The 24974-nt window shown below is 37.4% G+C and overlaps 1 protein-coding gene across 3 annotated transcripts in view; it reads left to right on the forward strand.

The window, feature by feature from the left end:
• CTNNA2 (catenin alpha 2) overlaps positions 1–24974 on the forward strand; it is a 529003-nt gene that overhangs the window by 407158 nt on the left and 96871 nt on the right. Inside the window, exons 1-2 of one of the 3 annotated variants that reach the window (XM_050895305.1) lie at positions 785–900; positions 9625–9777. In XM_050895305.1, coding sequence (XP_050751262.1) covers positions 808–900; positions 9625–9777 — 246 coding nt within the window. In that variant the 5' untranslated portion in view covers positions 785–807. The other 2 variants (XM_050895306.1, XM_050895304.1) reach the window with 2 other exon arrangements.

The following is a 24974-nucleotide window of genomic DNA, read 5'->3' on the forward strand; positions in this document are numbered from 1 at the left end:
TAACACATACAATGCAAACTGTACTATGGATAGACACTTACATAATGTTTTCAGTCTGTGGACTTAAATCTGTCTTTCTTCAAGTATATGCATAGCTTGCTTCTTTATAGTATGTAAATGCTTTGAAGAAAACACAGGACCCCCTCCAAAAGAGGAAATTTTATAAACATCATTTTGCACCCAAGCTACTGTCTCATATACAGACCAGATGACTTGTCAAGTGCTGTAGGGAGGGCCAGCGGCACCTAGAAATTAAATCTTGCTGCCCTGAGTCATGATTTACTGACTTAATTTTTGTGTTTATCCTCTCTCCCTTCTACAACGCTCTATGAAGACAAGCAAGAGTTACTGTCCAGTTTCAGAAGAATGATCTGAAACACAGAAAAGTAAAGTTGCTTCTGAACGTGAAGCTGCCTCAACTTAGGTATTCTGTGTTGTGGCAGCTTTAAGAGGTATACAGCATCTGCACATTAAGATATAAACCCAAGGGAAGTATGAGTGCTCAGAAAGCAACACAAAACTAAGATCTTCAGAAGAAAACAGTGAACACAATTCTGATCAAACTTAATAGATATTAGATAACCAACTCCTTTCAGCTTCTGTGAGGAGCTGAACAGCACACCCAAAGAAATAAGAACTCGTATTGAGAGGGTGGGGGGAAGAGAAAAAAAAGAGAACCCTGAGAATTCACACCAGCTGATGTCAAGTATGGAAATTGGGTGATAATATAAGGAAGCTGGTTGGCCTTCAATATCCTATACAGCCAATAAAGACTTCATCTTCAGAGGGTGGTTTTGGGTTTCAAGGATGTATTTTGCAAAAGCTTGTCTTTCTTCATGTATGGGGAATCAAGAACAAACTGCTTGCGAATTTAGGCACCCAAAAGATAGGAGCCTAAAGGTAGGTGCCCAAAAGATAGGAGCCTAAAGGTAGGTTTGTGTGAATAGTCCTTTTACTTTCAGGCTATAGAGCCAGTCAACGCTGCAGCAATAGGTGTGTTTCTAGGAGGGCTGGGGAAGCAAGTTCTGCCTCTTGTTACCGTAAAAGTAGGTTCTGATGTGCCCTTTGTTGCAGACAAGAGGGCACCAGTTAAGGTTATAAATCTTGAAGGTGGCTTTTTTTTAATTCAAGATCTGTATAATTTAAGGAGGGCTAAAAACACAGAGAGAGAGGGTCATGGACCTTACCTAGCTCACATAACACTGTGAGAATTTGTAAGAGAGTTGATAGAGTGTTTTGAAGATGCAAAACTTCATGCAAGTGTTAAGTAGTAGCAGAATATCCAAGCAAGTTGTAACTTCAAAATTTAGTCGTGCGTGAATGTTTACTAAAGATTTATTTTACAAAGGCAAAGTTGAAGCAAGGTCATACTTAAACAGATGATAAGGTTGTGCTATGTTACAAAGATGAGGTACCAGTTGTTCCCAAGGGAAAGCGCAGTGTGATCGGCGATATTGCCCCATTCTGTTGCATGAAAATGCTTCTGGACAAAATGTTGGCATTTTTTAAAGGGAGCCAGCCATAAGTCAATCTAAATGTATTTGAACTGAAGGCCACCTGTGGCGTCAGCCCTTGCTCATTAGAAACTCGTCACCTTTTCCTTGTTGCTTAGTAGGTTATATTTTCACCTGCAGTGACTCTAGTGCTCTTGATTATGGAAATCTGGAAGCTGGCTTTCTGAAAGCAGTCTATCAAATGCTAATACAGATTTTTTTTCTGTGCCAGCACTACATGTTTGTTCCTTGTATTCATTTAATACGGGTGTGCCGCATTGCGTGTACATCAGTACTTCTTTACTGGGTTCCTCTAGCAGCTTGTACAAAGGTATTAGACAGGACTCTTGTGTAATATTGGCTTATAAAGCAGAGATAGTAATGCTCCACTTCATAAAGTCCTCTACTCTTTCAGCTTCCACTGAATTTATAGCCACTCCTTAAAGCAACAGAAGTAGGCATACTCTGAATTTCACCAGCTTGGACTGAAAGAACTGTAAGCCCCTGGCATGCTGTTCAGTACTGCATCCACTTCTTGCCTGTTCCCATTTCGTAGACTAACTGGTGTATTTACTTTAGGAAAGGATTTTTAGAAAAATGTCTAAAAGTCTGATCTAAAAAACTAGAGGCAATGAACTGTTATTTAAATTGCACTTAATCGTGATTTTGACTTGAACTTATTTGAATGCACATGTCTTTGTCTCCCTCAAAATGCATTTCTTCTAGATGTTTATCACTGTGACATTGAGGTTTTTATGGTGCTCTGAAGTGCTTCAGAGGAAATGGAGAGTGTTTTAATACTGCTGATTTACTCTTTCAGGTCTGCAGTAATTTCCTTACTGCCTAATTATAAGGCTCGGTTTAATTTACTCTACACATAATGTTTACTGATGCACATATGGTGCCATATTTCAGGAAACTATACCCATATCAGGTAGTTTTGTGTAAGGCTACAGTGTGTAACATTTTCATCAAATGAAGGAAACTTTGATCTGCAACATAATACTCATGATGGATTATTTTTATCTGACAAAATCCAAAGAGTTTAGTAGCTATAGCTGCTTTTGCTTTTTGAAATAGGGACTTGATTTTTATTTTTTTTTTAAACTGAATGAAGTTGTGAGCACAGAGGGTTGGCCTTTCAAAGTGGCTTGTGAGGAATTATGAGGCAAAACTCAATGACAGCTATATTGCGTTAGAGTAGATTACTGCACATAGTTTGTCTATCATTCCTCAAATAATGAGTCTTTGTAAAAGCTCACATGTTTCAACAAATCTTTGCACTCACTCCAGGAACTTTAGAAGATGCCTAGCTCTGTAATCACTGCAGAGAAACAAGTATGGAGTTTTTAAAACTCTTTTTAGTGAGAGACACTGTAAATGTGGGAGAAGCTCAACAGCAGTGTATAATGTTGCTACTCAAAAAAACCCCCAAACCAAACAAAAAAACCCAAACCAAAAACCTATTCCAAGAAATTTCTGTTGATGATAGTTTTACTTAAAGAAGCTTTCACTGACACTGTAGTGTCAGCTAGAGAATGACCTGTAGTCACATCAGCTAAAGAAACTTATAGAAGCTTGGATTCATAAAGACAGCTTCAAATTTTGATGTTCATTATCAATAATGCAGCAGCATGAGGTAGGGAGCACTATAAATGTAGAAGAAAACATAGTCCTTTTCCAAAGACTTCTATAATTCTGTCCTCCTAATGGATTTATGAGCAATGGCCAAGTATGTCGAATTTAATTTCCAAATGGGATTTCAACATTGCATTTTTTTCTTAATTGACATTAATTTTGTTCTGTAACACTATTTCTAAAGTATTATAAAATGTCTTTAATGTTACTTGTTACTTTTTATTAAGCAACCAGAAATATAAAAAGTTTTGTTTTCAGTTCTTGCTTTGTAGAAATTACTGCAAAGGAGAAGAAAACAAAATAAGAACAAATTAAGAATAAAACCACCAAAAACCCCAACAAAACAAACCCATGAAAAAAACCTAGGCTGTGATCTCACTGCAGTAAGGGCTTTTTTGAAAGGTATGGATGATAATTGATAGTATCAGGTATCAGTCATCTCTGTCTGTGGGGCAGGATCAGTTTGTGACTTTGAGTGACTCGTGGAAAGGATGATGAGAAATCCATTTTTGCAGAACACAATCAATTTTTAATCTTGTTTCGGCCGTTGTCTGGAACTCCAATAGATAGGTCCAGCAAAGACAGCTGTCATCAGCTTTCATTGGGGCTAAACCTCTAGTTCTTAAAGAAGCTAATGATAATATTTAGTATGCCAGCCCGTTCGTGCAGCTGGAGTAGGTGGGAATGCAAGTGTGACACGTGTAGCACTTACTCTGTTAACCCTTTAAAGCTTGTTGGATCTAACTTCTTTTACGTGGAGTTACTATGCGTGCTTATCGTAGTGAGGATAACTTCATGAGGGATTTTCATAGACAACTTCCTTCCCATTTGTCACCAAATAGCTATTTAACCTCCCCAAACCAGTTTTGTCCACAATTATTCTTTTATTTACTGTATTTATAAAAAACCATAAAGCTCCAAAGCCACCCTACTTGATTTAAATATCATTTCAACAGAGCCTGAGACAATATATGAAGTTACACAACGTGTTGTGGTTCTCAGTTTAATCCATAGATGTTTAATCCATGATTTTTATTCTTCCTCATTACCCTTCTCCTTGTCACACCTCTTTTGCATCAGACCCTCTAGGCTTGCAGTCTTGGTGACATTTTTGACACTTTACAGTCCTCCTTGGTTTTCACAAGGATATTTTTCAGAGTCTTTTACCCTTTTCTTCTCTGCTGGGGTAACCTCCTACAATCTTTCCCTTCTTTGTTCCTACATGTAATGTCCTGTTCTGCAACTTCATCCTTCCCTATTGTCCTTGTCACAACTATAACTGCCCAGGTCATACAGAATGCAAAGGTTGATCACTGTCTTTCACTTCTGAATTATTTTGACTTCACTAATGCTTTCCACTGACTGTTCAGTCCTTACATATATTTCTGTCCTCCAGTGTTTCCAGCATTTTTTGATGGTAATCTCTGTACTGTCTTCTACCTTTTAATGCCGTGTATAATTTTTTTATTGTTAGAAGTAATAAATATTTGGTACTATCCCAGCATTCCAATCGGCATTGGGATTTTATTGTTCTACCCACACATGAAACAAGACAGAGTTCTTGCCCTGATAGTACTCATATGTTTGGGGGGTATGTGGATGTCTGTCCCCCAAGTTTGTAAGTTTTTCTCTGCTTTTATGTAACTACACTAATGTTGTTAGCAAGCCCGAGGCTTGCTCTTGCTGAAAAATGTTTTTTTGAAAAGGCAGTATAAGATTTCTAAGTCACAAAAGTTGATAAACCCCACCCCCACCCCCCCCACCCCCCAAAAAAGTTAAATCAATGGGAATTAAGTACCTAAGTACTTGGTAAGTAGGTGGTTCTGTGCTTCTGGCCATATACCATTTTGAGGAATCCTTTGTAGTGACCTACAACTAGCAGGAATGTTTTTGTATGTGTGTCTTATGCTTTTTCAAATTTCTGGTAAGAAATTGTCACTTCAAGTTGCTTTCCATTCGTAAATTCATCCCCAGTCTTTTCCTGACTAGGGAAGTTTCTCTTCAGCAAGAAGAAAGCAAGCTCACACACAGAAAAATATATGGAGAAGTATGATGAGTCTTTGTAACAGCGTTTCTTCCTGAGTTTTTATCTTAGGCTCAAATCTTAAATATTTTTATGTGGTATATTCCAGAAATCTGTAGTTTGGGTGTCCAAGTGTGATACATGCTTTACATGTTAATCTTTTTGCTGTTTAATCTGTCAAGACATAGTTGATAGCATTAGCGTCCACATCCCCCAATCTACCATTTTTTGGTCACATCTTCACAGGTTGTGTGCAGAATCGACCGAGACTCTCTTTAGCACTATACTGCAGTAGCTTCTAATGCTCACTGTCTTATTCTCCAGAACTCAATTCCACAACATATTGGAGGAGACACACTTTAACTGCAGTGGAGAAGGCTTTATTTTCATCTCTTTCAATTAAACTAATACCTGTTTGGGAGCGCTCTGCAACTGCAAACTGGAGTTGGGTTCAGCTTGTAATGCACGTTAAATAGAAAATGGTGAATAAGGTGCTCCTTGGTAATCTTTTGTTACAGATAGCTTTATACTGCCAGTCTTTATAAAGTTTAACAATCTGTTAGAGTCATTAATCTCCTGCTGTGACTTTACCTTCCAGTGTCAGGATTAGACATTTAATTACTAGACTATAAGTAGCACTGAGACATTTTGGTTCTAAAATTGTTATATAGCCATGGAAAACATCATTTCAGTGGGCAGTTTAACCTCTTTGAGCTCAATTATAGCTGTGAACCGACAATGATAAAACAGCCCTAAATAGTGCTTAGAACAGTAGAACATGATGCTATCAAAAACAGCAACTGACTCTGTGCGCCATAAACTGACTGAATTGACTGAACTGGAAAGGTATAAAATCCGCCTTGTGGTACACCATTCATACTTTTAAAAATATTTGCAGGTCTTGATGTTTTCCTCTTATATCTTTGCATTGGTCTGGCAAACTTATTCTTTTAGCTATATGTTAATTAATAAAGTTTTCTCCATGACAAAATGAATTAAGCAAGACCTTTATTTAATGTGCTTTCTCCTCTAACAAATGGAGTTTCATGTGGTGGAAACTACTCACACTTTGAAGTCACCTCTAACTTAAAAATTCAGTGGGGAGAAAACCCTAAAGCATTGTCTTATGGGTAATAGTTTGTGTTGTAATGTTTACATCAGAATGCAGGGTAAATTAAGGCATTGCAAAGATATTTGTTAATGTACATACGAGCGCAAGATCTCATGCTGGTTTTAGAATAAAACTTGGTGTGTTTTTGCCACATATTTTATGACCATTTAGGTTCCAGTCACAGACTTCTCCCATTCCCTTCTGAACTGGTGTTAGTTGTATGAAACAGTAAAATCTCTGGATGCGTAAGCCATCCGTTTGGCTGGACTTTGTTGCAGTACGCAGAGGAACATACAAGATTAGTTTTCCAGTAGTTATTTACCTTGATGAATACCCCTAATTGGATCAAATAGACTGGTAATGCTGAGCTACTACTTTTAAATGTCTTGTCTTGTGCAATTAATATTACCTTGTCATGTATCCATTTCAGCTATTGGCTGAATGTCTTATGTTCATACTCCTGTCACATTTAACAAATGATTTTGTCAAGTCATTCTTTATAGCCTGTGGTAATGGATAGCAAAATTTGTGGTCTCCTGCGTATATAAAAAACGTTAACTATACCTTTCAACTTCAATGCAAGGGCGTCCTGAAACTCAGATAACCAATTTCTAAAGAAATTATAATGCGTGTTTACATGAGGGGTTAGAAATAAGCTACTGACATCTATGATTAACATAGCATAGGAAAATAGAATTTGTTAACTTTATATTTATCAAACCTCTGACAGTCAGAATTCAGAATTTTTTCCAGCGTGCTGCAACTCAGAACGGCAGAAGGCAACATCCAGTTACCATTAGAAACTAGATACCCATTTTATTCATTCATTTTTATTCAGATATAACTCTACTGTATATTTACAGTGGTAAACCCCAAATTGCTGGTTAGCTGATGCTCTTACTGTCCTTTTTATAGATTTCTAGTATGTGGTTGTAGACTGGAGGTATTTAATACTGATGAAAATAAGCTGCGTACTTAAATATCCTGAGACTTTTCTTACAGTTCCATGGGGCATATTGTTATAATCGGATCTATAATACCACATTAACCTTGATTACAAATTGAATTGCTTGTTCATCGAACACAACACTTTGAAACGGATACCTCCTTATGGAACGATATAAACAGAAAAATGTCAGTGTTCATTTAGCGTTTAAAGTAGTTTTTTCAGGGCAGTGGACGGTAGGTTTTATTGATAACAGCATTGAACTTGAGCAAGTGGATTTTTTTTTAAAGGACTTTCCCTGAGAATGAGATGGAAACCACATGGGATTTCTAAAACCTTTGTGTGTTCCTTTGGAAACACCACCATATGGCATATTTTAGTCCAATGGATTTCAAAAAGTCTAACTGTAGGTACTGAAGTGAGGTATCTAACTTGGGAGCAGAGCTTCTCAGCAAGTGTTGGGAGATGGACATCTGCAGAGGGTGATTAAGCAAACATGAGACGAACCCTCTCTGGCAGTATCTCTCCCTGAATGCTGGCTATTGATGAAACTTCATTTAGTAGGAAGGATTGATATAAATAGCGATTGGAAATCTATCAGCCATATAATGCAGAGTGCTATGCTGGTGCACTATTCTCTGGCACTTAACATCTTAGTGTATTTTTTTCTTTTTTTGCTATGCTTTGATATATTTGGAGCAATATTAGTGTTTCTCTTTGTATTGAGATGGTACCTATGAAAACTATTCATGGATCAGGATCTCATTGCATAAGATGCTGTGCAAACAGACCCTAAGGACAGTCTGAAAGAGCTTTCAATATAAGAATAAAATAAGAGTCAGCAAGTGGATACCAGCAGACTGATGAGAGAAAAAAAGAAAGACTACGAGGTGACAATGTGATAGGTAGTAGCAACCACACACCAGCTTCCTAACTGTTGGCAGGTCTCTTTGATATATTCTTCTTCTCTTTTTCGTCCTTCCCCCCCCCCCCCGTTTGTATGTGTTACTGTGTTAGCTATTCTGAGTGCCTTTAATCATTCTGGAAGTGGAAAAATACTTTCCAGGTAGAATCTGAGTAGAATTAATTTTTAAGGGGAATTAAGAATTGTTTCTCTTAACACATTGGCTGCTTTAGTGGTAATAGAAATAAAAGGAATACCCCATGCAAACACCTATAGGCTATTTTGCTTTGCTTGTTTTTACTGCACCACTCAGGGATTGAATGGAAATATTCAGAGTTAGCTTTCTCCTTATTCAAATAGAGCTGACACTTGCTGCTGTCAAACAGCAAATGTATCTTGGATCATGTATTTACAGTGCCTAGCAATATACCAGTTTTCAGCATGATTGGATGTTTTGATGACACCTCGTCTAGCTAAAGCTTTCTTGTCTGGACTGCAAAATAGAGAAAATTACCTTTCCTGATGTTTCATCTAACTAAAAATGCGTGATTTAAGGAGACTAATGGCTAGCCAGATCTCCAGGCTGAATAGCTCTGTGTGTTGTGTTTGAGTCCCCAGTTTTTCATTCTTAACAACCAAAAAGCTGGAGAAAACATACTAAAAATGTTTCTGATCCATACTCCTATAGAGCAATTAAGTTTCCAGGAAGAATTACTTAAGATTTCGGTCGTCTTTCTGGCAGTCTTTCAAATCTTGGTGAAGTTCGATTTTCATTAGTCACTATTAGCAAGGTAGAGAAAAAGTTAGTGACATCATTCTTACAGTAATATTGTTGCAAACAGATGTTTTTCTTAAATAACAGGTGTTTAATATTCAGTAACTTGTAGGGTGTTTTTGTGTTGTTTTTATTTCCTTTGGAATAAATTGTAGTATGTTTTCTAATCCACCTGGAAAATGCCTAGAAATGTTTTCTGTTTATACCTGTTGGAGGTATCTGAAAGAGAATATGAAGCACAAGGCATGTGCTAAACGAAATACTCATTATTGCGTAGAATACTATTCAGTGCAGGAATTAGAGAAGGCTTAGAACTATTCAGGCTAATATTGTTAATGGTTGCTTGAAGTTAAGCTCCTTAATCCATATTTGGCTTTTAAGTGAGCTGAACTGTTTTTCAAAGTAGCGCGCAGCTTTCAATTCTCATAAATTTGCAATGTATTATGTGGGTAATCACCATCGTCTTATATAGATCCATTCAGTCCAGTAGGATTAGATGTATGTCAGCACGAATCTCAGGAGGGTTTTGCAGAGCCTAGGCCCTTAACTGTTTGATATTTGTATGCTTGCTGCAAATATATAACTTGGAGGAAAGAAAGAAAAAAGCCCAGACTCCCATACAGCGCTATGAGATGCGACACATCAATGCTTAAATATAAGTAGCCAGTGAATACAGTGGGAATGTATATTGATAATTCTCCTTTTATTTACTGGTCTGCTTTCTTTTGTCACAGCTACGGAAGGCAGTAATGGATCATATATCGGATTCATTCCTGGAGACCAATGTCCCATTACTGGTTCTCATTGAGGCCGCAAAAAGCGGTAACGAGAAAGAAGTGAAGGAGTATGCTCAGGTCTTCCGTGAACACGCCAACAAGTTAGTTGAGGTAAGTGACCTTATTGACACAGCTAGATTTCCATCTTGCCTCTCTAGGAGAGGCAAGAAAAAATATATACTGGCTGAAATGTTAGAGGTAGCATTTCTGTAATAGAGGTTTCAGGAGTTTTGGTCAACTTTATTCCGGTGATTGCCCAGCAAATGTCTGGATGACTGGCAGAGGGGAGCATGTGCTGTATTTTAGTAGTTCATTAAAGCAATTGAGGATGTTAAAAATGGTATTTCCAGTATTTTGTCAAAAGTCATGAGGAACAAGAAGTAAATTTCAGTTCAGCTTTACTAACAGTACGATAGATCTTAATCTCTATTAAGTAAAAAGCCAAATAGGTGCCTCACAATACTGTATCAGGTACTGGCCAAAGGCTGCTCTGGACTTAAGAACTTGTCAGTCTGAACTAAAATAGGGAAAAGGACATACAGAGAAGGCATAGCCTTAAGGCCATATTTACGCTTGAACGGTCTGTATTACATATATATACACATAGTATCGTCTCTTTCTGAAGAGACGTACTGTGTAAAGTCAAGAAATGATAATTTCAAGTCTTCAGGGATGATACTAAATAGCTCTATTCTACCATGAGAAGTATAAAACATAATGATTGAAACCTGCATGCTCATTGAATGGACTTTCAATAAAATAATGATAATGTTCATCTCAGTTCGTGATCTGTTAAAGGGCAAACTATGAAAAATGCTTGTATTTCTTGAAGACAAATATAACTCAGTGATTTGCTTGATATTGTTATGTGGCATTATTGACTTCTCTGGACTAGCATTATTTTGAAGAATAAGTAGCCCCTTTGCAACATCCTTTCTCTCTAGCCATGCCATGTGTTCTTTAGCAGAGGAAAATGCTATTAGGGAACTACTGATTTGACAAGTATTGAACTATACCTTTGAATGTCTTCTGTTCTTAAAACAGGCATCATCCTAATTTTCTAGTACCTGAGCTGAAGCAAGGAGTAAGGGTTTCTTGGTTGCTATTGACTAAAGCTAGGCAGTTCCCTGACAAAATATGTGTGTGGGGGGGTATTTTTAGTGGGAGTAAGGTGCTGTTCTGGAGCACGTAAGGTGCTGTTCTGGAGCACCTAAGGTGCTCACTCTTCCCATGTACAAAACAGGGAGTCAAGGTACCTCATTCAGGGTCTGGGAGTCAGGTGTTTGCTATAGTACTTAACCTGTAGGCATCTAAAGGTAGGTCCCGGGGTTTAAAAGCTCTGGATGGATTCTGTACAATGCTGAATACAGTAAGGTTTATTACTGTTATCTGCAAGAGGAGCACAGGACTGTCAGCAGCTTTCAGTCCTGACCCCTCTGTATTATGCAAAGATTTTTTTACTGCTGCCTGGTGACAGGAGCTGTGGCAATGAAAAAAGCAATAGCCAGTAGGTATATAAAGAGAGAAAAACCAAACAAACGGAAAACCCCTGCACAATGTTCATAGTTATATTGTAGTGGCAGTCAGAGTTGTAGCCTTATACAAAATATGCAATGAACATATGTGGTTAGTATTATAGCAGTCCCCTCCTCCACAGATTTGCAACAAAGTGTTGCAATTATGGGTCTAATAGCATTATTAAAAAGTTAAAAATATCTAAGTAGATCTTATTAAAAAGATAATAAGAGGTAGTGACATAAAAGCAGGAAAAATACCTTTTAAAGGCTATAGTTAAAAAACCCCAACACCACCCCACCCCTCCCCCCCCAAAAAAAACCCCAACTACCTTCAACTGGAAGAAACCCAACAAGAGAGTAGTTATAGTTACCTAGCTTTGGTTTTACAAGCCTACCATTACATTAGACTTGTACTTTAGACCAAACTAGAGTTTGGTTACTGATTTTGAACATTATGTGGTCATCTTTAGGTACCCCACCAATAAAACAATGATGATAGTAACAACAGATATCTTGGCCCTAATACCTAATATTTTTATTCCATTTAGGTTGTTCCAGACTATTAGAAGCAGATCCTTAATTGATTCTTGTATGTCTCTGACATCTAGTACTAGCCTGTGGGTCCATCCTTACTCTTTTCCAAGGATGCGTTCTTTTAGATGGATCTTAGCCTTCTATTTGTAAGGATTCTTTCTGTTTTGGGTAATAAAGTATCTTGAAGAAATTAATTTCTAGTGCAAGTGGAATTTTGAAACCCAAGTTTCAGGTTCATCAGACTGCACAAGAAAATAAATATTTGGAATAGATTTATGTCCCTTGTACACTAGATTTTGCACTTAAGGTAGTTTCATCATTTTTACTTAATGATGCACAATGGTATCTTAGCAGATGGACTTCTATGGTTTTGTGGGTCAAGTATTTTGCAAATAGTAAAATGTGGTTTAAAGATGAGACATAATCAAGTGACTATGAAATGTAAGATCCTTTCCCAGGCACAGGGCCAGAATTGCTTGCTAATATATGCAAACACAGTTCCACTGAAGTATGTGGAGTTGCACTTGCTTATGTTAGAGGAATTTGGCACTGCAAATCCAATACTGTGAAAACTCTATAATATTAATCATTAATTTTAAAATCAGAATCTGAATTTCTTGGATGTCTTACCAAGCTCAATAGAAATTCTATCAAAAGGTCAGGAAAAGTAACCCATGTTTTAATACTTCTTTATGTAAAAGCTACATTTTACCATTCTGAGAAAAAAAAATGCATTTCTTGATACTTGATGAATACAAATGGCAAAATTTTCTTTGCATAGCCAATACATTTTCAAAAATATATCCTGTAAGAGTGAGGCTTATGGAAGTTAACTTTCTTTTATAGTCCATATTGCAGAATACTTAAATCTTCTCTTAAGAGCTGTTTTCATTATTTATGTATTTTCCCTTCCTCACCTCTTATCATAACATTTTGTCTTTTTGCTTTTCACTTGACTTGCTAGGATGTGCCTCGTTTGAGAATAATAACTGCAAAGATGGATTCTCATTTTTCTAGACATTCACTGGCAACCAGTTTTGTCTATGGGTTATGTTGGAAATCCAGAGTAAGATGTCATCCCATGAAACTTGAGGCCTTTTGTCTGTGATACCTATTTTTAGAAGCCTTGTCTCAGGCTCCCTCCAGAGTCCAAGAAGGCAGAGCATCTCAAGAATGAGACCCAGCTTAACTATGATGTAAATTATCCCAAATGACTCAAATTGTCATACAGATACTTGGGGTAAAAAATAATAATAAAATAAAACAGAATTTAGATGGTACCATTCCAGGCTTGGATGGCTAACTCCTTTTCTTCAAATCATATTTCAGCAGTCGTCTCAACTTTTCTGCCTTCTGAAAAAGAAGTTAGAGAAGTGATGGTGACTTCCCAGGTCATGATCTTTACCTCATGAATCCCTTTAATGTTTTTAAAAAATTTATCTCTAATGATTGAAAGTCAGTAAATGCCTGAGTGGTATTGCCAGCTTCAAATGTGACCTTGGGAAGTCATTTAACTTCTGTATCCAGGCACCTCCGTTTGTAGCATAAGGTTAATGACAGATAATTCTAATAGCTACCACACAAAGGCACTTGACTGATAAATCAGCTCAGATTTATTCAATGCATCTATCAAAGCGCTATATGGCAGCTAATTAATTAATTTTTATTATTCTGTTTAGTAAAGTTTCCTTGATTTAACTGTTAGTCCTCTGGTCTGTTTCTTGCAAAATTAAATTATTAAATCCAACCAGTTTTCCTGGGAGATGAAATTCAGCATCCAGTAAACTCTCAAGAGCCATGATAACAAGCTGTTTAGTTGCTTTCAATAGGAAACATCAACATGTTTGAAGTTTAATTAAGAACTGTGAAAATTCAGATTATAGGGCCTTCTAGTTAAATTAGTGGATTGGATCAGGCTTTCCATCCTCACAAGGATGGAGAAAAGTCCAAGAGAGTTCTACTAAAGATTTAAGTTTTGGGGAGTTTTAATATTTTTGTGGAAGGACTTCACCATTTGGTGATCAGTGAACATTTGCAGGAGTTAAATCCGGTTGCATTGTTCTTCCTTGAAACTTCTTTCCAACAAAATTGGAATGAAGGGGATTTTGGCATGAACTGATGCAGCACCAAATTTGAAACAGATAAAAATAATCTTTTGAAAAGACAGTGCCTTACCAATTTTGCATGAATTAATTTTTATGAAAAATTTTGTGGAGCCTATGTGTATCTGTCACTTTCATCTCATACAAACTTAAAGATTATTATAGCAGCCTTCCAGGACCTAAAGGGGGCCTATAAGAAAGATGGGGAGGGACTTCTTACAAGGGCATGTCGTGAAAGGACAAGGGGTAATGGCTGTAAACTGAAAGAGGGCAGATTTAGATTAGATGTAAGGAAGCAGCTCTTCACTGTGAGGGTGGTGAGGCACTGGCACAGGTTGCCCAGAGAGGCTGTGGCTGCCCCCTCCCTGGAAGTGTTCAAGGCCAGGTTGGATGGGGCTTTCAGCAACCTGATCTAGTGGAAGGTGTCCCTGCCCATGGCAGGGGGGTTGGAACTAGATGATCTTTAAGGTCCCTTCCAACCCAAACCATTCTATGGTTCTATGATTTCTGGAGGCACCCAAAATAATCAAAGTTATCTTCTAAGAACACTTGGCTAGTGGAAGAACTGTGTTAGGCAATGGTTTATGGTGATTAAAATTTGATATAGTGCAAGCAAATCAATAGTATCACAAGGTTGGATAGTAATTTGTAGCAGATGAAACCTAATAGCAGCATTTCTGTTTCTGTTTTATGGTCTTTTTGTCCATTAGACTTGCAGGAGTCTTTATTAACTTTCTCCTGACCATGTAATTGCCACTTTGAAGAGGATACTGGGGTTACTTTTGGGAGTTTAGGGGTTTGTTTTTCTTCTTTTACAATGTCAAGGGGGGAAAAAAAAGAAAGTGTTTGAACTTCTTTATACACGATGCAGGTTACCCTTCATTTTCCAAAGAACTGTATTATTTGTAACTCCCTAATTCAGACTGATTGTATGTTTTCTCATCATAAATGTGGAAACAGGCTTGCACACTGAAGACAGGAGGGAAAATACCACTGCTAGTGTGCACAGCACACGAAACAAGCAATTGGACCTGCTCAGTGACCCCTGCTTACTTGATTTGGTAATGAGATGGGGGAAAAAGTGAAAGAAAATTTTACTATGGTGATTGACAGTGAATTTAATCTAGATTCACATCAGCAGTAACAGATCTAATATCCAACCCAGTATTTTTTCACTCCAGAAATATCTCTCAGAAAAGCACACAGAGCATTTGGTTCATAAGAAACGCAAAGCTAGACTTTCTCTTAGGGAGTGAAGATCTTCTGTGTAAATCTGCAATGCACTTGAGATCGATGGAGCTCTGACAGTTTACAGTGTGGCACTCTAGCTCACTTTCAGGAGGTACTAGTGATCTTCATAAGGAATGTATAACAATGGTTTTTTTGTGCTTTTGTAAATATTGCGTAAGTTCATGAACTGAGTTGGATTTTCATTTAAGACAGACAAAACCCAGAGTAACAAGCCTAAGAGGAAAAAATTTGGCCCGTTTATTTCTGCAACTTTAGTTCAAGGAATGAAGAGTGTTCCTACTGATATATTTCACAAATACTGTCCATATTTGAAATGGTCTATTCCTTTTTATTTAAGTGCACATCACTGCATTATCAGAGTATACAACTAGCTGTTTGCTTCTGGTAATGAAGAAAAAATGTCAATATTCTTTCATAGCTTCTGTATCCAACTTCCATCATGAAAAATGTATACATCCCTGGGTTTCCTCTTACAGACTGATCAGCTTTTATTCTTGTATTTTTCTTTTAGTTGACGTTAAGCTAGGTAAGAAATAATATTTAGAAGATAGTAATCCTTGGTTCTAATCAAGGAGTGTTAAGAAGCTCATAGATTAGTTTAATTCAAGCCCTTCAAGTTGAGAGATTTTATTTGAAATTAAAGCTTTGGGACCTCTGTGTCCTACTGTTTCATCTGCTTATTTTAATTTCCATCTCAGGCCTTTCTTCCCTGTGTGGGCAACAGATGTTCTTAATTCCTAGTAAACATCGTGAGTATATTGATGATAACTAAAACCACGAGTCCAATTATCTGCAATGAGAACATGAAAAGCTCGAACCCTTTGCATTTATTTCTTCCGGGTCCCTGCTGCAGCCAGATCTAGTTAGCCCATCTCTTCACCTTGGAGGTGTATATGTCTTCGAGGCAATGAACTCAAAGTCTTTCAGGATAAAACTTTCTGGTAATGCTATGTTATTGGTGAACTCTAAGCTGGCTTTTTTACTTACATTAGCCACTGGATATTGGTAGTCCACTGGGATCTGTGTCAGTTTCCTCTTCTGGTTTCTACATTAACACTGAAATGAAATCAAACTGCCTTATAGAAAAGGTGAGGCACAGAAATAACTGCTGCTCTGTGACTTTTTGAGCCTCTTGTGTACCTGTCCCTGAAGAAGGTAGGCTAGTAAAGGAGTGAAATAATCAATGTCTACATTTTCAAGATTGTTTTCATCCAAAAGCCATCTCTGCCTTCAGGCAATACGGGTCCATCTCTGAGGCTTACAAAGTCCTCTGCAGGAGGAGCAGTTGCAGAACCTGCCTGTGATCTCCAGGCTGCATGGTTAACATGGAAACATGGGTGAAATTAAACAATTTGGCAATGGAGAACTTGGCTACAGCAGATGCTGAAAGCCCTGGGTACTGATCCCTCGGCATCTGCCCTGGAAGGGGAGGGTCTTCCTTGTCTCATGGCTACTTTGGCAATATACTTCTGTTTCCAAAATTTTTTCCCACTAATAAACACCTGGGTAAACAAGCACTTCAGAATCTGTGAGACCATTAGCATTATCTTGAGTAATCCTTTTCTATTCATTTGTCCCTTTCCTTTATTCTTAGACTGCTAAGCTTCTACATCTCATAACAACAACAAAAGGGTTGAAGGATAACTTATTTGTTCACACATTTCTGTAATGTACATAATAAGCAAATGCTACATAAAGTTAGTAACCTGTGGGTAATGGTTCTTTTTTTTTCTTCTCAGAAGGAGAGTACAAGATTAAAAAATTAAAAAAAAAAAAGTGAGTGGTAAACTGCTGCAGAATCTCCATGTCAACTTGAATGCATCTCTAGCTTTGGGACTGTAGACATAAAGCCAGTGCTGTGCTGGTTCTGTTAGCTGATTTCCTATAGGTCATCATTCATTAGCAAATGACTGTATTGTGTGTTTTTACACATTGGGGAAACAAAAAATGCTGGAGGATTTTCTACAAATGAAAATGTACTTTGGCCACTTCTTCACTTTTGCTGTAATTCTTTAACATATCTTTTCTTTGTATACTCCATTAATTGTTTGCATGAGAAATACCTGGTTTTCTCCTTGCAAAAAAATTTATTCCTAGTAATTTCCCAATATTTTTCAGTTAGCTGATTTATTTTTTTAAAGATAATTAACTTTTAACCATGCTTATTTACAGCCTCTGTAAAAGAGATGAAATCCAATTACTCCCTTTTTAATCACTGAGTAATTTTTTAAAAATATTTTTCTAGTGAATAACACCTGCTTAGCTAGGGACTCACTTCTCCAGTCTGATCACGCTACTGTGCTATGTGATTCATGTGGTACATTTTCCCAAAATAAAATGACTCCTACAAACTCTAGTATCCATTTATGTCTACTATCTCATACAATCCAATCACACAGCAGTCTACGTGATTTAGAACTTGTTAATAATACAGTCAAGACCTCTTGGTACCATTTTAATTAATTGATTACATGAATGATGGATTTAGCTCCTCCTAACCAGTTGTTTGAATTTGTAACCTTGGTACACTAAGATGCCATACAATATCTAGGCTGGAAATCATCCCCTAACTCTTCCATAGGAAGGACTGCTTTGAAGGGAGTGAACCTGTTAGTGGAAGGGGCCCTCTGGAACCTAAATGTCCTTTTACTTTGAACTTAAACACTTCTGATGATAGACATGATTTTTATTTAGAGAAATGTCATCTCTTCCACTTACTTTCATCTTGTCCCTGATGGAAGCTCCTGAGACAATACAAACCTTCTTTAATTACTCTCTCATCAATGAGACAAGTAAAACTAGTTATCAGAGGCATTGCTCTCAAATTGTCAGGATGAATCCATGGCATCTGTGTGATGACATGGTGTAAAACTCCCAGCTGTGTGACTGCTCAGCCCACTCTGTTTAGCAGCTAGAAATCAATACTGGCAGGTGTGTAGTTTACCTACCTTCAGTTTCTTTTAGGTTTGGGTTTTTTAATATTTCTTTTCACAAGGCAGCAAATATGAAAGCCTCATCACTTAGCAGATGAAGTTTATTACCAGCATTTTGCACTGACCAACCTATTAGTTTTTTGGTAACATCGAAGAAAGTGATCTCTTACTGCAAAAAATGGATTGTGATTGGAAGTGGGAAGTTCATCAAGTGGTATTAACCTTTGACAGAGGTTAATAAAAGAAGATGGAAACTACCTGTCCTTCTGACAGTCATATGATGCGCCTTGCTTTATTTGTGTGTCAGCAGGACATCACTTATGAGACCACCTTTTCCTCTCCCATTGACTGTTCTTTCTAGCAACCAGAAGAAGGATTTGTTAGAGCAGGTAGGGCAGTCTGTAATAAGCTACACAGTTGGAGCTAAAAGGGCCAAAGATTAATTTGAGCAAACCTATCTCTTTGGACTAACGTAGGGTATATCGGGTAGAAATACAACTAGTGCTACAGCTGACTTCTACTAGCTTCCTTGTCTTTCAACCTGTTTCAGATGTAGTAAGGGCACTGGATAAGTTTTCAAGATGAACCCAGAGCAAGGTTCTTTTATTAGTGTTGACCTCAAGACTTGTGTTTTTAATATTCAGAATGGCTTCTGTCCATTAACTTCTTAATCTCTTCATTTCATTTGACTGTCCTGAATGTGTTGTGTAATGCAGACATCTTTCCTACTTCCAGTTGCCAGCTGCAGGGATCTGAAGGGAATATGTGCTTTTGAAGACAGAGGGAATGAGATACTTAGCGTGTTAGTTATTCAAAGGTGATATTTTCTAGACAGCCCCACCTAACTACCCCCAGTCTTTATTTTTACTCTCATATCCTTTTTTATAAAGTGTTTTATTCGTGCCTCTGGTAACAAGCCCTAACCATAACTGATGCTTTTCCCAGTGTTTCTTTAAAAAGGGTACTTCAACCTGTACTCTAGAAGCTGTATGTTTGGATTAATTTTTGCTACTCAAGACAGGTTAGCATTTTACTGCTATGTAAAATGTTTAGCATCTTGGCCTTTGTTCTGTGATGTATTAGCATGGTCATATTTCAGTCAGTGAGTATTAAGAACTGTGCTTTTACATATGCGTCTTAGGTTTCACTGTAAGAAAGAAGAGTTCAATCAAATAACCTGTCGTAGAGCATGAATTTTAAGAGAAATAAGGGGAATGGTGGGGAATAAAAGAAAGGATGAAATACAAGAAGCTATGCTGGTATTCCAAACTCACAACAAAGTAGGAAATAAAACAAACAGCTTATATTACTGTAGAGAAAGGGAATTTGTCATCCATGATTAAGCCATTTCCAGCATACAGGACAGAGATAGAGAGGCTAGAACTATTTAAGAAGCCAAAAAGTTCAGTACAAGCAGTAAGTACTTCTGAGGAAAGTGAAAAGAGCATTTACAAGAAAATAGTGAGTCAGAAATAAAGGAGAGCATTCAGACATGCTCAAAAAATCAGCAGAAGATGTCCAAGGAAAAGCCACGTCAAAGACTTGAGGACAGAATGGCATGTTTAATGATGGAGTTTTGAACTGATGTAAAAGAAGAAATTGTAATCAAGAAATCTCATGATTTTGAACAAAAGTCGTAGCAGCTTTGATTTTTAAAAAGATTGCGATCGAGATATATGTGGCAAAATTTCAAATATAGACCCTTGAGTAATAAAGTTTATTGATCCAGAACAAAGTATGCAAATGCAAAAAGCATCATCTCCAAATACTAGTATCGCAGGTATACTAGAGTTATACAGGGTCATCTGTGTTGCTTTAGCTTATGCAATGTATGTGTCAGTGTATCTTATCCTATTTTTTTCCCTGTATCCCATTAGCTAGATTCTAACAAGTGTAGTGGTCATGAGGATAAACCCATCGTAGGTATATCCTACTGCTTCTATTACAGTGTCAAGACTGTAGCTGTTTAGTTGGTAGTGCATGAATGTCAAAATAATCCTTATTGCTTAAGTGTTCCTGGTCAGGGATGCTGTCTGTGTTGGCTTTTCAAGGTTCCTGTGGCACAGGGGTACACTGGGAACTTTGCAACAGACTGTGTTTAGTGGCACCCACGTCCATTTCCCTTGGTATATTTACAATACCCTGGTGTATTTATTGTTTAGGAAGACCGGAATGCCTCCATCCCGAGTTTGGATTAGAAACCTTTCACTGATACTGAATCCATGATCAATTACGCCAAGTAACTTCAACAGTGAATTCCCCTCAGTACTAAGGTTTATTACTCTATCTGTAATCTAAAGATGGGTATTTCATGTTTTTTAACCCTTACGGTTTGTTCCACATCATATCTGCACCTTTGTTAAGAAGGACTGTTCTTATAATAAATCTGTTCTCCACATAGATACCTATAAATTTTAATCCAACAACTCCCAAACTTTAGGCTGTTAAATGAGGTCATTTGGTCTTTTCCTATAAGCCATTTTTTTCCCCAAAGTTTAATTACCTGTGTGACTCATCTCTATACCACCTGTTTTTCCAGCAATTTCACTAGTACGTCTATGTACAAACATAAAATGTCCTACTTTTTCTTAGCATTTACTAGATGGAAGTAATACCTGTAGGCATAGGGTTTTGTGGCTTTACCTGAATGAAAAAATCTTGTCACATCAATATGTTTTGTGTCTTTTCCTGGAATTCTAGGTGTTTTCAGTAATGAAATGCACCTTTTGCAATTTTGGATAAGTTCAATAACTGTTGTTACTGTGTTTTCACACTTATAGTCTAAGCCTTGGATGGCCTGTGCGGCTTTAAAATATTATTCTGTCAAAATAGATCTTCAAGATAACCAGCAGAGTCAGATAAACCATGTCTTTGTTTCCCCCAGGACAGCTGTTATTTGGACAAAATTTACATCTCTTGCTGGAAGCTTTTGCTACAGAATGGCACGAGGGAACTGGTAACAGAAATCAGGGTGATGCTGTGAACGGACACAGAGCAGGCTGTGAGAAATAAGAGTCTGGGAGGGCTGTTGGGAGAAGGGAAGGTTTTAGGGTGAATTTTCAGTGAAGTTACTTATACGTGCTTGTAATGCTGCTGCTGAAAGTCAAGTACGTATGTGACTAGATTTATTTTTTATTTTTATTTTACTCATGATTTTTTTATTTATTGACAACCCATGGATTCAACAAGAAAATTCAACATTTCATGTAGATATGGATCCAGAAAGTAAAAATTCCCAGTCATAATTATCCTAGGTAAAAACTTGAGCTCAGTTATGAAGGAGAAGAGACATTGGAAAACCTATATTGCTGCAACCCTGGTATACCTCATTAGATAAATACAATAGTAAGCTCATTCAGAAAATACCTAGATATTACTGAGTAAAATACTATAATCCTAATAACAAGTTTCCTCAGTGTTTGAACATGTATTTTATACCTTAACTTGGAGATAAATTTCCAAAGAAAAAACTACTGTTAGAATAACGTTATAACAAATGTGTGGATCACATTTCAGTAGAAAATCCTTTATGAAATATTGATGATAATAAAGGAAGACTGACTTCATGGCTTAGCATGAAAAGTCATTGTTTTATTGCTTTATTTCCAAGCTTGGATTTCTGAAAATCAAATAAGCTAATTAAGTGGATTTTCTTCAAAGTTCCAGGAAGTTTTTCCTATGGCCTCAGAGCAAGCATGAGGAACTTCAGCCTGAGGACAACTTCTTAAGAAACTTATAAGTAGCTGAGAAAAGGATTTTAGCATGAAAGCGTAATCTCAACAGTAAGTTTAGTTTCACCGTACACAGGTTAAAACTTGTGTTTTGATGATCCTGAAGTGCTTCAAAGACTTCAAAAGTTCAGGAAAAGAGGTTCTGTAAGCCTTAATCTCTTTACAATACGTTGTGCTTGAAAAGCACAAGATAGGGAAGGGAGGAAAAGTCAAGATTTTATCAATGCCCATACTTCTTGCAGTCAAAAGGACAGTAGGATAGAGGTCCTGCTTCTAAGAGATGAGTGACTTACAGGCTAGTGATATCACCCCAATGTCTGGGTCATTATACCCAGGTGAGAAAGTCAGGTCATTGCTTTATAATGAGAACCTTTTATCATAAAGCCAAAAATGGTGGTGTTATGTTGTCTCCTTGTAGTGCATAATTCCATAGTCATACCCCTTGAGGTACCAATTAAATGACTCAAGTTTTTCCTTTACTTGTAATGAAAATAAGTACAATTCTTACCCATAGATATGCGGAGTGTGTAGCAGATCAGCTGTTACCTTTCCAACACACAATGCATACTGTTCTATAGTTTAAAGGGATTTGTAAATTTTACCATGCCCAAGGAAACAGTTAAGAGCAGCCCTAAGATCTTAAACCACCATTTGTGGCATGACTGAAAAGTCCCATGGATATGTTTTGGTTGCAAAAATTGCTATTGCCATAATGTCAGAAGGAAGATGAAGGCACTCAGCAATGTATATTAACAAAAGAACAAGGAAATTAACATACAGAAGTTTTTAGATAGGTGAGGGGAAAATGAGAAAGAAGCAATAATGATACCTTATTTGACTCAGTGTAAATTCCTCAGTGGGATAATTGTTCTTGCTGGGATGCCAATATAGCTGAGTAGAGTTTATGCAGGAGAGGAAAAGAGCTCAGGCTTTGTGTTATCCCTCTCAGATAATAACAAAATTAAAGGACATCCCTTTTACATAAGAATGTTTGGTAATTTTGTTGGTTTAAGTTATAAAAATTAAAGTGTATACAAGAAATGGTAGGAATAGCTGCTACTGACCACTGTTCTTACAATATTGTATAATATTAAACCTCTAATCATACATAGTATTGGAACTAATCACTGAGTTACCTTGTGTTGTGATTTAACCCCAGCCGGCAACTAAGCCCCCCACAGCCGCTCGCTCACTCCCCCCTGGTGGGATGGGGGAGAGGATCAGAAGAGTAAAAGTGAGAAAATTCATGGGTTGAGATAAAGACAGTTTAAGTAAAGCAAAAGCTGCGCACGCAAGCAAAGCAAAACAAGGAATTCATTCACCACTTCCCATCGGCAGGCAGGTGTTCAGCCATCTCCAGGAAAGCAGGGCTCCATCACGCGGAACGGTTACTTGGGAAGACAAACGCCATCACTCCAAACATCCCCCCTTCCTCCTTCCCCCAGCTTTATATGCTGTGCATGACATCATATGGTATGGGGTATCCCTTTGGTCAGTTGGGGTCAGCTGTCCCGGCTGTGTCCCCTCCCAACTTCTTGTGCACCCCCAGCCTACTCACTGGCGGGGTGGGGTGAGAAGCAGAAAAGGCCTTGACTCTGTGTAAGCACTGCTCAGCAATAACTAAAACATCCCTGAATTATCAACACTGTTTCCAGCACAAATCCAAAACATAGCCCCATACTAGCTACTACGAAGAAAATTAACTCTATCCCAGCCAAAACCAGCACACCTTGACATCCACTGGTTTAAAGAAAGTCAAACACTTAAATAACACAAGTAGGAAGCTGTAACATTTCACATTCACAGTCTGTATAAGAGAAACCAAGAGGAGATGAAATGTTGTACCTTGGGTTGCACACAAATATCTCAATATTACTGTAATCTTTGCCCATTTCATTGAATAATGGTAAATAGATAGGATGAATAGATCACTGGCAACCTTATAAAAAAGGTTCTACATCAGTGCAAAATATTAATTATACTACTTTGTGACACATGACTTTCAAAAGCCTAAGAGCTAAAAGCATTAAGACCATAAATCATTAATTTAATCTGATTATTTTCAGTCAGTCTTCTATTTACTGTCTGCTCAATTAAAAACTAAGGTTAATGAATCTTTCAAATGTACTATAATATTCTAGTAATCATTATTTCCCCCCCTCCACCCCAGGTAAAAATCTATCCTTTTTCTCCTCTCCATCCCTTTTTGGATTAGAGAGGAACTTCTGAATCACACCATATATTTTCATTTCTGAAAGTCGCTGATAGCAGTTTTCCCATCTGAAATGATGTACAGAGAATGAGATGGCAAAAAGCCAGAAAGCAGTAGGAGCTCTGGCGTGCAATGTGCAAGTACAGTTTTACCTTAAGTCTTACCTTACATCTTTCTGTCTTTGCCATTTTCTGCAGAAGTTACCTTCTTTCTCATCCATGTCATGGCCAAAAATCATGTTTTACTTTAGTTTTATTTTTAGTAAAACTCAGAATTCTGCTGAGAAACTTGCATCTCTTTCCCCATTTTTGAATTTGCTGATTTGCAAATGAAAGCGGTATCTAAATATACCCAAACTTGGTAGCAATCATTAGAATGATTCATCAGTTTTATGCATTAGAGTTACAAATACAAAAACTTCTTCCCCATTATTTTTGCTGAACACGATCCCATTCCTTGTCTTTACCTGCCTTTTTTACTTTCATAAAGACGTTTCTCTTTTAGAGAAGAATTATTTCCCACATCATTAAAGCAGGAGAATAGCAACTTTTATTCCTTCTCATTTTGTAATGTTTAACACAATGTTTGGCATTTTGCAAGCCGTAAGTAAACATGTAAAACCAGATGCTTGGTTGGTGTAAAATAAGTCTTCCTCCATCTTCCCAGGCACAATGTCAGTCTCCATGAACCAGGTGTAAATCCAAGGCTTCTAATTGACTGAACTTAGAGCTACAACAGCTCAGGTTGTCTTAGGATTTGGGTGATGCTTCTTGCCTCAAACACCTCTTAGTGCTCAAGAGCACCAAAAGTCTGTCTTACATCAGATTTTTTTTTTCTGTTGAACTCAAAATGCTTTTTTAAATTTAATCATTGATATTATCTCCACTTTGTACGTGACATCCTAGAAGGTGAAATGATTTGCCCAGAGTGTGTTAGTGGACCTGTGGCAGATCTAGAAAAAGAATCTGATTACTGTGATTTCTATCAGTGGTTTATCAGTAAGGCTTTCACACTCCTTGTTCCAATTT

This window comes from Gymnogyps californianus, chromosome 4, assembly GCF_018139145.2.
Source record: "Gymnogyps californianus isolate 813 chromosome 4, ASM1813914v2, whole genome shotgun sequence".
In the NCBI taxonomy this organism is placed as follows: domain Eukaryota; kingdom Metazoa; phylum Chordata; class Aves; order Accipitriformes; family Cathartidae; genus Gymnogyps; species Gymnogyps californianus.